This window comes from Acinonyx jubatus, chromosome A3 (genome assembly GCF_027475565.1).
Source record: "Acinonyx jubatus isolate Ajub_Pintada_27869175 chromosome A3, VMU_Ajub_asm_v1.0, whole genome shotgun sequence".
Classification (NCBI taxonomy): Eukaryota; Metazoa; Chordata; class Mammalia; order Carnivora; family Felidae; genus Acinonyx; species Acinonyx jubatus.
The window spans coordinates 71248008-71260351 of record NC_069388.1 but is presented as its reverse complement, the minus strand read 5'-3'; the positions used below and the strand labels follow the sequence as shown (position 1 = coordinate 71260351).

The 12344-nt window shown below is 40.6% G+C and overlaps 2 protein-coding genes across 4 annotated transcripts in view; one reads left to right on the top strand and one right to left on the bottom strand.

Moving 5' to 3' along the window:
• ACYP2 (acylphosphatase 2) overlaps positions 1-4880 on the bottom strand; it is a 274964-nt gene extending 270084 nt beyond the window's left edge. For both annotated transcript variants that reach the window (XM_053200598.1, XM_053200599.1), the window contains exon 1: positions 4606-4880. The gene's annotated coding sequence lies outside the window, so the exon portion shown is untranslated. The remainder of the gene's footprint in view (positions 1-4605) is intronic.
• A 281-nt stretch (positions 4881-5161) lies between these two features.
• Positions 5162-12344, top strand: part of PSME4 (proteasome activator subunit 4) — a 98351-nt gene continuing 91168 nt past the window's right edge. For both annotated transcript variants that reach the window (XM_027072449.2, XM_053200596.1), the window contains exon 1: positions 5162-5428. In XM_027072449.2, coding sequence (XP_026928250.1) covers positions 5187-5428 — 242 coding nt within the window. In that variant the 5' untranslated portion in view covers positions 5162-5186. The remainder of the gene's footprint in view (positions 5429-12344) is intronic.

Sequence of the window (12344 nt, the reverse complement as noted above, 5' to 3'; positions counted from 1 at the left end):
TTCACACACAGAAAAAAATCTCCAGATGAAGAAACAAAAAAGAAAGGAAAGCCAGAGTGATAAGTGTGTGACTTAACTCTGCATCAATTTTGGGGCAATGTTATTGAATCTTGAAACAGCAAGTGACTTGCACTTTAATATCTACTCAGGGAAAGAGTTGAAGCCTTGAACCTAAGGGAGTTGGAAGTCAAATATTGCATAGTAATAAAACTCTCCAAGGGCTGAATTCTCAGGCCTCTAACTTGCATAGGACAGAAATCCAAATTTATATTTGAGAAGTTTACATAGCTGAGAAATTAACATAAATATTTATTGGTACTGAGCCTGTGATATTTTTGTGGGTCTGGTGCAAACAAACAAACCAACAAAATGCTCTGGGTCACATGGGATTTCCACAGAGAAAAAAAGCCATGTGAAGATAATTTCATAAAATAAAAAATTATAAAACTGAAGCAAATGATCCACCATGAACAAAAGTCAACAAACATATAGCATCCCCAAAAGTCTGAAATAACAGGGGTGTCTGGCTGGCTCAGTCAGAGGAGCATGTGACTCTTGATCTTAGGGTTGTGAGTTTGAGCCCCATGTTGGGTATAGAGATTACTTAAATAAAGTTTAAAAAACTTTTAAAAATCTGAAAGAACAGAAAGGACTGTTTGAATACAATTGTCTAAAATAATTAAATACACATGTCAAAATGATGAAAAGAGTCATTGGAACCATAAAGAACAAGTCAATGAAAATAGAATAGTAGATTTGGAAAAGAACTAAATAGAACTTGTAAAATTAAAAATATAATTGTTGGAATTAGAAGCTCAATAGATAAGTTAAACAGATCAGGTAAAGATAAACAAAGAATTCTATGAGTTAGAAATAGGTCTGATAGTTATCCAGAATGAGTAAGGAGACAAAGACTTGCAAAATGAAAGTAACAAATATGGAGAGTAGCATAAGAAGATATAACATACGTCTAATGGGAATTCTACAAAGAAAGAAGGGGAAAAAATTGTGAAAAGATAATAGCCAAAAATTTTTATGATTGATGAGTGACATGGATCTTTTAAGAAATACAAATCCCCTGCAAGATAAATAAAAAGAAACCTACATCCAGCTACATCATAGTAAAATGGCAAAATGCCTAACAAAGAGGAAAACTATAAAGTAGTAATCACAGAAGAATTCATTCCTTTAGCTGTGATTTTCTCTTTACTAAAAAAATGAATTCTAAATACACTCTAATGAAGGAAAGTAGATACTATGGCTGGATGAGAAGGGCTTTGGGATGAAAAAAATCAAGACTTAAAAAACATATAGGAACAGGAAAAAACCTCTCATTTCTCAGGTCCAATATTCTTGTGCCTTTAGGAACTGAAATACAGCAGAAGTTTGGACATTTGATTACATTAGAATGAATCATTCTAATATAATTCAAATACTTCTAAAGATTATGCTCTTACCACATAAATTCAATATACTCTCAGGCTCAAATGTATCATATACAGAATAAGGCAGGGAAGGCAGGAAATTAACAACCTGTCATTTTTGTTCACTGCTACTAAGTGGATTATCAAGCAGTAAACCAAAGGCATAAATATTTGATTGGTAATTATCCCCATTAATTCCTCCAACCTGAGGAGAAAGCTCTGTCTTCAGAATATTTTCCATGAAGGGCTATTGCACTTTCCAAGAAAGGAGATTTTAGTCTGTTTCCTGGAGGGGTCTGATAAGAAGCCAATGTCTCCCTCAGGGTCTGAATGAAAGCATAATGTGCTGTTATCTTTTGGCAGAGGATCCGGAGCTCTAAAAGATAAAAAAATGCTTGGGAGTTGGTCTCAGAAGAGAAAATTAACCCCAGACTTTGGATGACTATCTCAAATGATAAGTGGACTAAGTCCCCCAGAGAGATTTAAGGTTTCTCAACTTTCTCACCTGAATAGGTTTCACTCACTAGTGTTTTCCAGTAAAGTTCACATAGAATAACAGAAAGAGACTTCATCTTTTTTGTTCCATAATTCTTTTGACCTTTCTAGTTTAGACATCCATTCCCAGGGAAACTGACATCATCAGGAACTGCTTCTTTGAAATCTTAAGTCCAAACATTCCTGTTCTTCCAGATCCCTTGTTCAGGCTAATCCTTTCATATTGCTCCTGTACCTAATTAGGATCCGAGTACCTTGACCTCTCTATTAACCCTCTTCTCTTTCATTTAGACTTCAACCAATTTTGACATTAACCACTCTCTTTTAAATATTCTCAACCCAAGGATCCTACTTAGGAAAGAGAATTCAATGAGATATTGTGGGTAAAGCGCTGGCTGAGAGAAGGGCTCAACAAAGGGTAGCTAACACCATTACCATCGCCACCACCAACATACATTCTTATTCTTTTGTCACTGTATCATACCAGACTCCATGGCACACAATCTGGGGCTGCTAAACATTATTGGGAAAAAACACTAAAGTGTTCGGACAGATGGCAGTAAATTCATGCTTCCAGACTTAACTGACAAATAATTCTGTTTCTCTAATGAGTTTTCTGAATTTTTAGACTACTATAAACGTTCTCCAGTCTCCTCCAATCTCCTTCTCCCCACTTCTTCCCATTGTTCTCATTCTCTCATTACACAGAAAAACAAAAAAACAAAAAAAAAAAAAAAAAGAAACTATCAGAAAGAACTTCTCCAACTTAGCCACCCAAAACTGCAAACCTTTCTGCATTTGCACCTATCCTCCCCTGCCTTCCTCCTCTGACAATGAAGCACAGTCTGGCTTATTGCTAAAGGACAATGACTCCATATTCTCTCCCACTCTCTGTCATGCTCGCCCACGTAACTTCAACCTTTCTCCATTGGCTCCTTCTCATTATTATTTAAAACATATCCCACCTTCAAAAATTCCTTTTTATTACAGCTACTTCCTTATCTCTCTCCTCTTCTTCCCACCCAAACTTTTAAAAAAGGTTGTCTGCTTTTGCTGCCTCTATTTATTTACTTCCTATTTTTCCATTGTCATTGTAATCTGGTTTCCATTTGTACACTCCACTGAAACTGTTACCTGCTGTATCAACAACTCCTATAAACTCTACTCAGTTCTCATTTCATTTAACAGCTCAAATCACTTTTGGTACACTGATTACTTCCTCCATCTGAAACACTCCATCTTTAGGAAGGCCCCTTTCCTAGAACTCCTCCTATTTCTCTGACAGCTTCTCATGAGCATTCTTTGTGGTCTCTCTCCTCTTTCTCTACACATCCCTAAATATGGTACCCCTGAGAGGCTGGTCAAGGATCCTACTCTTTTCATACTGTTAACCTAATTACACAACAGCCATTAGACTGAGGTGGCTCTAATGTCCTTGCCCAAATTCTGTGTAAATGACTCAAGGTTATGAAATCTAAACGCTAAGGACAACCAATCATAAACAGCCAACTGGGCTTTAAGGTATAGCCAATCAAATAGTTTCCTTTCTTTGTCTCCACACCTTCTCTACATAAATCTTTCCCTTGGCTCCTCTCTGGGCTCCAAACTTCTGCTTTTACTCTGCCCAATTTCGATAGATTTTTGCTCAATAAACTCTTAAAATTCTTAATATGCCTGTTATCTGTTAGTAAGTCTCTGTCTCATTCCCTTCAGTCCTACCTATATGCTAATCAATATTTCAGTTTAGATCATCCCCTTGATCCATACATCAAAGTACTTTTCCATCCCTTAGGCATTCTGTCTCCAAATCTGTTTCTGTTGTGTTCTTCATCTCAATGAAGGAGTTTACTATCTATCTTCCCAAACCACAAATCTGAAATCATCCTGTCTCTTCCCATTGTTTCACTCTTCATATTCAGTCAGCTACCAAGTCCAGGCCATTTTACTTGCTGCAGTAGCTCTCAAATCATTCCACTGACATCCAGGACATCATTATGTCACAACTTCTTAAGAGTTCCTCCAGTTTCCAGTGGTGTCTATTTTAATCCATTCTCCACATAAAGCCAGAATGATTCTTGGAAAATGTAAGTTATATCACACCACTCCTATGCTTAAAATGTTTCAGAGTTTTTGTTGCTTTTAGGATTAATGCTCTAAAAACTCCCTAGCATTTTTCTAGGTTTCAATCCTGCACTCCCCTCTTGCAAGCAATCTGCAGCCATTCTGAACTTCCTTGAATTCCTAGAGTGCATGCTTGTGGCCTCTAAACTGTTGCTGTACCTTCTCCTCCTTTTCCTAACCAACTCTGCCCTCAACCCCCTTAAACCTCAACTTTATCACTTCTAGGAAACTACCTGACACCCCTACAGTTTGAAATTCTCTTTAGGTGTTCCCAAGGCATCCTGTACTTATCCAGTAATTAACAGTATTGTCTTGTAATTGCTCGTTCCCTAGACTAAAGCTCAGGTAGATTGTAAAACCCTGGAGGGCAGAAATCACGTGCTCTTCCCATTTCAAGGGCCTAAAAGGAGCGGCTGACACACAAAATAGCAGTTCAATTAATATTTGTTGAATAACAATTTACCTTTTTGGAATGAGAGCGGCCAGAAAAATACCCGAAAGAGGGGACTTAAAGGAGACAGAGTAAAAAAATCTATAATTAACAAGTGAGATGGATACAGAGTACCTAGGTTTTTCCACACACTCGGCGTGGGGGACTAGGCCCACCGCCTTGGCGGAGAGCACCGCGACTACGGGCTCCCAAGGACAGCCACAGGGACCGCGCAACCCCAGGCGAGGAAGGACAATAGCCTGGAATTCGGCTTCGTGTTTCCGGTGGGGCAGGCTCGCGCTCGGCCGGTGAGGCCCGGGGGTGGGGGGTCCGAGCCCGGCCCACGGCGAGAAAGGCGCGGCCCGCTGGGCTCCCGCTGCCGCCACCACCGCCGCCACCTCCTCCGACGCCGTCGCTCCGCCCCGCCCCGGAAGTGACTTGAGGCCCGTCCGGAACCTGCGGGCCCGGCTGCTGCAGCGTCACCAGCTGAGCCGGTGCGGGGCGGGCAGAGCGGCCGCTGCCGCCGCCAACGAACTGGGATCGCGCGGGGACCAGCAGCGCGCCGGCCAGCGCAGGGGGCCCAGCGGTCGGGCCGAGGGCTACGGGCTGCCGACGGCCGCGGGGCGACGACGACGCGGAGGAGGCGGAGCCCGGAGAAGGGTGGGGGCCGGGGAGGGTTAGGGTGGGAGGGGGTGGGGGGGGGTGTCCCTAGGCTCATGGAGCCGGCCGAGCGGGCTGGCGGCGGGGATCCCCCGGAGCCCGGCGGGCGTCCCGGCCCGGACTCGCGGGGCTTCGTCCCGCAGAAGGAGATCGTCTACAACAAGCTGCTGCCCTATGCCGAGCGGCTGGACGCCGAGTCCGACTTGCAGCTGGCCCAGATCAAAAGCAACCTGGGCCGGGCCGTGCAGCTCCAAGAGCTGTGGCCCGGGGGCCTCTTCTGGACCAGGAAACTCTCCACGTAAGTGTGTTCGGGTCTGCAGGGTGGGTGCGTGGGCAAAGGGGGGCAAAGGCTCAGTGGGAAAGCGTCCGGGGCAAGGGCAGCGGCGGCTCTTTGTCCACACGGGACCGCTGGACACAGCTCTGCCCCGACTCGACCCTCCGGTGGTCTCCGAGCAGTAGTCGCAGAATCGCTACAGGAAGCCTGGGAAGCACTCAGGTCCGCTCCCTGCCACTTTACAGCGGGACCTCCTCTGTCCTCACCAGCCTTGTACGTCCTCCCTAGCTGCTTCTCCCCAAGGGTTTAGGTTGTTGTCTTGCGACCTACGGCATCTTGGGGAGCCGGAGGGCACCAGGCCCTCAGGGAGAGATGAAGGGTACCCCAAGGGTCCTGAACCTTTGCCCATGGGGGATGTGGGAGGAGAGGATTCGTCTATGGGGGAGTAACTCGACTTTTCCTGGTGCTTCCTCCGGTTCTTCCTCTACGGTCTCCGCCTCTTTATAGCCCTCAATTTAGGTCTCGTAACTTTCTGAATGGGAAGGAGGCCGTAGGGAACTTGTAGGTTCTGCTTTTTTGGGCCTGCTCAGTCTTTGTGGGTTTGATTGAATAGATTGGTTCAAAATTAGCTCTTAGCGCTTTCTTGAGCTGTATACTAGACAGTTAATGTTGAGAATGTTGAGTCTTAGAACATCGGGAAAGTATGTTTCTCCAGTTGTGACATTTCCTTTGGAAATGTGCGACCCTAAGGAAAGGAAGGAAGGAAGAGAGCTGTCAGATTGTCCAAGGCGTTATTAGTACAGGGCTTGCGTTAATTTTTGAGTCGCTCAGATGAATATAGATGACCTAAAAATCAGTTTCAGGAGTTATGTTATTGTTTGATTACTGTTTCTGTTTCTATTTTTTTTTTTTTTTTTTGCACAAACTCTCCTTAAGCTATAGTGCCACTGAAATTGGAGGGGGGCGCAGCAAGTAAAAATACGGTCTGACGGGCAAAGGTTAGACACTTTATTTGCTGGATGGGTATCTTCTTTGTGAGAGAAGAATTTTTTAAGAAAGTTGTGCTGTATCTTGTTTGGTTAACTGTACACAAAATCTGGTAACATTGTATGTTCATGAATGTGGGTATGGATGGATAAACGCACAAGACATAAGTCACTTATCCACTGTTTACCCAAATCTGCTGAGTGAACTGGGTGATGACTCAGGGTTTTGTAATGCAATAGTCTTGTCTACATTTCCTCACAGGATGATCCTTATCTCACAGGATGCCAATTATTAGGGAGCCTCTGACAAATTTCTCATCTCCACTTGGCTCAGTGGTGGTGGGAATAATTACCTTTTTAATTAAAAAGCAAAACTTAAACACTTAATTTTTCCCTTTTCAAAGAGTGACCATAAAATGTCAAGGTTAACAGCTCTCCTCTTGAAGAGAGTGTAAAGAAGTTTGTGTATTTAGGATTCTTAGACTCTGGGAAAAAAGAAATGCAACAGGGAAAAGAACCACTTTTAGTCAAAACAGCAATGTTCTATGTTTCATAACTGATTGAAATCAAATGATTTTTCATGTGAGCTTCTATGTGTTTGTCTTACTCAGGCACAGTAAAAATACTTTGTCGGTTCCAGTAATTCCCCATTTTAATCATTCTTATTAGATTTGCCAGAGAATAACCATTTTGGGGGACACAGCTTCTTTTAGATGCACAATATATACCAATGTGTGAATGCTTACCTGGTGTGGATTTCTGAATCTAGAATCTTCACAGGCATAGTTAAGCATTGTTTTCTGACATACTTATTACTAAGCTTGGCAAATTAGCACCTAGAGTTTGATTATTTTTGGCTTATTATGTGTATGTAGCTTTTATCTGGAAATGGCTAAAAATACAGTGGAGACAGTCCTTGGTGTTGAGGGCAAGATTGCAGTTGATAAAGCTTACTAGCCTATGAAACTCAAACCATTTATGTCGAAGTAACTAGCAAGAAATGCTGTCAGGATTTTATTTTGGAACAAACTGATTCTAAGGATTGCAGTATGAGACATTCTGAACTTGGTGGGACATGTTGTGATCTTGGGTGTATTTTTTTCTCCTAAGTCATGTTAAGGTGACCTGTTTATAGTTGCACTTGTTGTTTTTTAATAAGCCTTGTGTTGCACAAGTTTACATCTAAATGATGCCAAAACATGTGATGATAGCTGGCAATTACCTGAGCAGTGATCATATTTAGTACTTTGTAGAAGAATGGAAAGTAGTAATGAAAACAAAATCTAACTTCTACCAGTAGTAGCTCTGTGACGGTGGGAAAGTGACTTTAATTCATGTATATTAGCATTCTTGTGAAAAATGAAGGGGTTGGACTAAATAATTCCTGGGAGACAGCCCTGGTGTGGTATTTTATGATTTTATTTTTTATCCTGTAGAGCCTCAAATAAGCCAATGTGTATCTTTCTGCAAGGACTGTTTGAGCAGCTTGTAAAGCACTGGGAATAGTTGCATAGATCAAGCACATTCCTAAAGAAGACCAGAGTGTAAATGCTGTTCAGAGGCACTGGGACTGGATCCCGGACCAGAAGTATACACCCCTAATCAGGGCATCACAGGTCTGTGTGGGATAGAGTTCTGGTTTGGGAATATTCAGGCTCCCTTTTTTTTTACTTTTTACCTCACCTTAGTACTTATTGTCATTCTGTTTCCATCCATTTCAAGACTTGTGGGTCTATGTAGTATCTCTGTGAGAAAGGTTATTTCTGTGTATTTTAAAAATTGGCCTGTGATAAAATACAAGCTCTCTTGCATGAACAAGTTAAAGTATTAGAACTGCCTGTTAAAGAGACATTGTGTGACATAATATCACAGGGACAGTGTTTAAGAAGCAAGGAAACAAATTGGAGAAGAGAGGCTCAAACCTAATAATGGTCACAGGAAAGACTGCTCCTGGACACTAAGTGAAAGGTATTGGTGGATAACTGGTATGGCCCATGATGGAGTTGAATAAAGGTAATCTTGAAACTTTTTCTTCCTTTGTCCTTTGGACCTTTCACGTGAGGCGGTGGAGGTCTAGTTTGAAGATGTCAGTTTCTCTTTACCTGCCCTTGCCATGAACATTATCATCTTGGTCTTTCTTAACCTCTCTGAAGCTTTAGAGTCCTCTTGGAAAGTGTGATAGACTCTTAGTGGTTTTTCAAACTTAAAACTTAGCCACGGACTGTTGTATAAAAGCAAAATCAGAAACACAATGTTGGGGTCTTTGGGAAGAATGCAGTTGCAACGATTTTTTTTTTTCGTTTTAACACTTCACTGACCATAGAAGCCCCTGAAGCCTGCTCAGGGATCCAAAAATCACTGAGTTAGTGCTAAAGGGCCTTTCTAGCTCTGTGTTCCTTTAAGTTGGTCTAGAGGAAGGAAAACAAGTGAATGGGCTATTATTTCCTATAAGTTTACCTGTAATTACATTATGGATGTAATTCTTTAGTGTTTCCTTTTTTCAATCAGAATTTTGATTCTCGTGAAGGATGTGGGCTTACTGTATTATGAAGGACATTTAAATGTTTTTACCAAGATGTTTTATTTTTAATTTTTTTTTAACGATGATTTATTATTGAGAGAGAGAGACAGACACAGCATGAGCAGGGGATGGGCAGAGAGAAGATGAGACACAGAATCCAAAGCAGGCTCCAGGCTCTGAGCTGTCAGCACAGAGCCCGACGTGGGGCTTGAATTCATGAACCCTGAGATCATGACCTGAGCCAAAGTCAGATGCTTAATCAACTGAGCCACCCAGGCAACCCCCCCACACACATTTAAATGTGTTTTTTTTGTTGTTGTTAGAGTGAAACGTTAACTTCTGTGCTGTTTTATTATTATGATATGACTATTATATTGATAAATCATTTCATTTGCTAATTAAACTGTAACTTCCTTGTTTAATTATGTAGGCTTCTAAAATAGAAATTGGATTATCCCAGTTGAAACCACATAATGTATTTAATTAGATTATATAACCACCAGAAACCTAAGTTTAGTCAAGATAAGAATTATCAAATACACTGAACTCCTTTTATCGAAAGTAATAATCTGACCACAAGAGCACCCAAATTTGTATCATCTCTTTGTTAAGGGAGAAAGTGGAAAATGCTAACTGCTGAATCTCAGTTATCTATTAACACAATGAACTTATTTAGGATATCTAATGTTTGTGTGTTGAAATTGTAAAGTACACAATAAATAGAAGTGCCTGTTTTTAGTAAAAAATCTTAAAGTCTTGACACATTACCACATTCATCAGTGAAAACCAGTTGGGAAAGTAGTAGAAAAGGTTTGCCATTGTTACTATGTGACAACACTCCGAACAAGAACCAAAGTTTCTTTGTAAAGTTGATTTAAAAGTTGATTTTCCATAGAAAGACAAAGTAAATGAATTAAGTGATTTTGGGAATATGAATTTTTCTGACAAAGTTGTGTAACAGTGCAATAAACTATCCTTTTTTTTTAATGAACAAACTATTTTTTAGAGCAGTTTTAGGTTCAAAGCAAAATTGAGCACAAAGTTCATATATATATGAAGCCCTTCCCATTTTTCAAATACCTCTTTAGTTGCTTGCTTGCTTGCTTGCTTGCTTGCTTGCTTGCTTGCTTTCTTTCTTTCTTTCTTTCTTTCTTTCTTTCTTTCTTTCTTTCAGTAGGCTCCATGCCCAATGTTGGGCCTGAACTCATGACCCTGAGATTAAGAGGCACATCCTCTACTGACTGAGCCACTTAGGTGCCCCTCAAGGACCTTTCTTACTCATTCTTTTAAAACACTTTGTCAGTTTTTTCTCCTCTAGTTAACAGGATGTTATTGCCAGAATCTCATTTGTCAATACATGTGATTTGAATAGTTCTCTAACCCATCTTCCAATTATCAACTCATGGCCAATCATGTTCCTTCCATGCCCACCCACCCCCATTATTTTTGAACATATTACTTCATTCATAAGTGCTTCCAGGATGTATCTCTAAGGGAAAAGGGGTTAAACCAAAAAAGTCAATACTGATGCCATTATCTAAGCTAAAAACATGAATGATGATCCATTATCACTTTGGTCAACCTCATGAAGTTCTACTTTGCAAAATTTGTGATTTTACTTGTGAGTTTCCATTTGGATTGTTTTGTCTAAGGCTTATTGCAAATAGACCCCATGGACAGAAATTTAAAATACAGCTTATTAATGAACATTTGTGTATTATGACATCTTAACTTCAAAGGCATAGAATCAACCCTGGAGCAACAAGGACTCCCTTGAATTATCTCCCTTTTAAAAACAAAGACACTGAGGTTCTTATTAGCTAATACATAGTTTGATGTAAAGTGGTATAAGCAGGAATCTTTGAACAAGTTCTTTTCTGAGTGCTCTTTGTGGGCCAGGCACTGTTTTTGGCACTTGGGATATGTTAGTGAGTGAAAGATTTCTGCCCTCTTGGGAAGTTCCAGTGTGCTCTTTTTCTGAGCACACATTTTTGTTCGTTAAGGACAGCCTAGGCAAGGTGTAGCTCCGTCAACAAATTTGGGGGAAGAAAATATGAATTCTAAGTGCATTACTTAAAAAAAAATCTTATGTTTTAATGCCCTAAATGGAGGCACTGAGAAGCGCAGTTAGAAAAAAAAAAATCTAGTAAAACAGAACCATTCATTGTTCTTCAGAAATCTGAATGTATCATTTAAAAATAATTTTCCCAGGGCCCCCTTGGTGGCTCAATCGGTTGAGCAGCTGACTTTGGCTCAGGTTGTGAACTCAGGTTTCGGGAGTTCCAGCCCCACGTCAGGCTCCTCAGAGCCTGGAGCCTGCTTCAAATTCTTTGTCTCCCTCTCCCTCTCCCTCTGCCCCTCCCCTGCTCACACTCTGTCTCTGTCTCTGTCTCTCTCTCAAAAATAAATGAAGATTAAAAAAAAAATTTTTTTTAAACAGTTTTCCTAAGTCGTCTCGCTGCAGTGTTATAAAATTGTCTTAGAAAGACATGTTCTTAAGTGAAATGGAGGCGACTTGTTTGTTTTTAAGGGGTGCTTATTTATTTAGTGGTAAATAAAGGCACAACCTCCAAACCAGTTTTCTCATTGTGGAACCTGGGAGTTAGTTTTTCTGTTAAATGAGGCTCATTTGTAGTGAATCTTCCTCTCACTGCACATCTTTTTTGTACAAAATCCAAATCTGTGTTTCTCTCTAACCTTTGTAGAAAATTAGATCAGAATCTCATACAGTATGAATGGCAAGCTGAGAACATGGTAATAAAAGCAACAGCAAGCAAACAACAACAACAAAACCTTTATATTCATTGACACAGTCAGTGGAATGTTAAAAGCACATACTATAAATATTCATTCCCATTTGGAATCTTGAGGTTGGCTACTTCCATATTCGGCCTACACTCAGCATTTCTTCCCTTTTAGCACACTCCCTCTTGATCCCTTGTTCATGCTTTTGTAGTCTGTGTGCATATTTTCCCTCTACTGTGAGCTTTCTGGAGGTCAGTGTCCTCCATGCTTAACACCTTTCCTCCACTCCCAGCATTTAGTACTGCAGTGTATACATTCATAGGTACTCAATAATATTATAATTTACTTTTTTATTCTTTGTAAACTAAAGCATTATGAAATTCTACGAAACTTTTACAGTCAAATGGAGAAAAAAAACCTGGGATGAGGTCTATTTTAATACTCTATTCAAAAGAAATAGTATATATTTAATAAAAGAAGTGGAGGAAAGGAGCATTTTGGTTAAATAAAAGAATGGTGTGTTTCATAATCCAAAGTGGGGGTCGGGGAGAATAGATTTCATCGGTGAGTTTGAGACTTCCATTTAAAAATAAATCTAGGGGCGCCTGGGTGGCTCAGTCAGTTGAGTGTCCAACTTCGGCTCAAGTCATGATCTAATGGTTTGTGGGTTTGAGCCCCATGTTAGGCT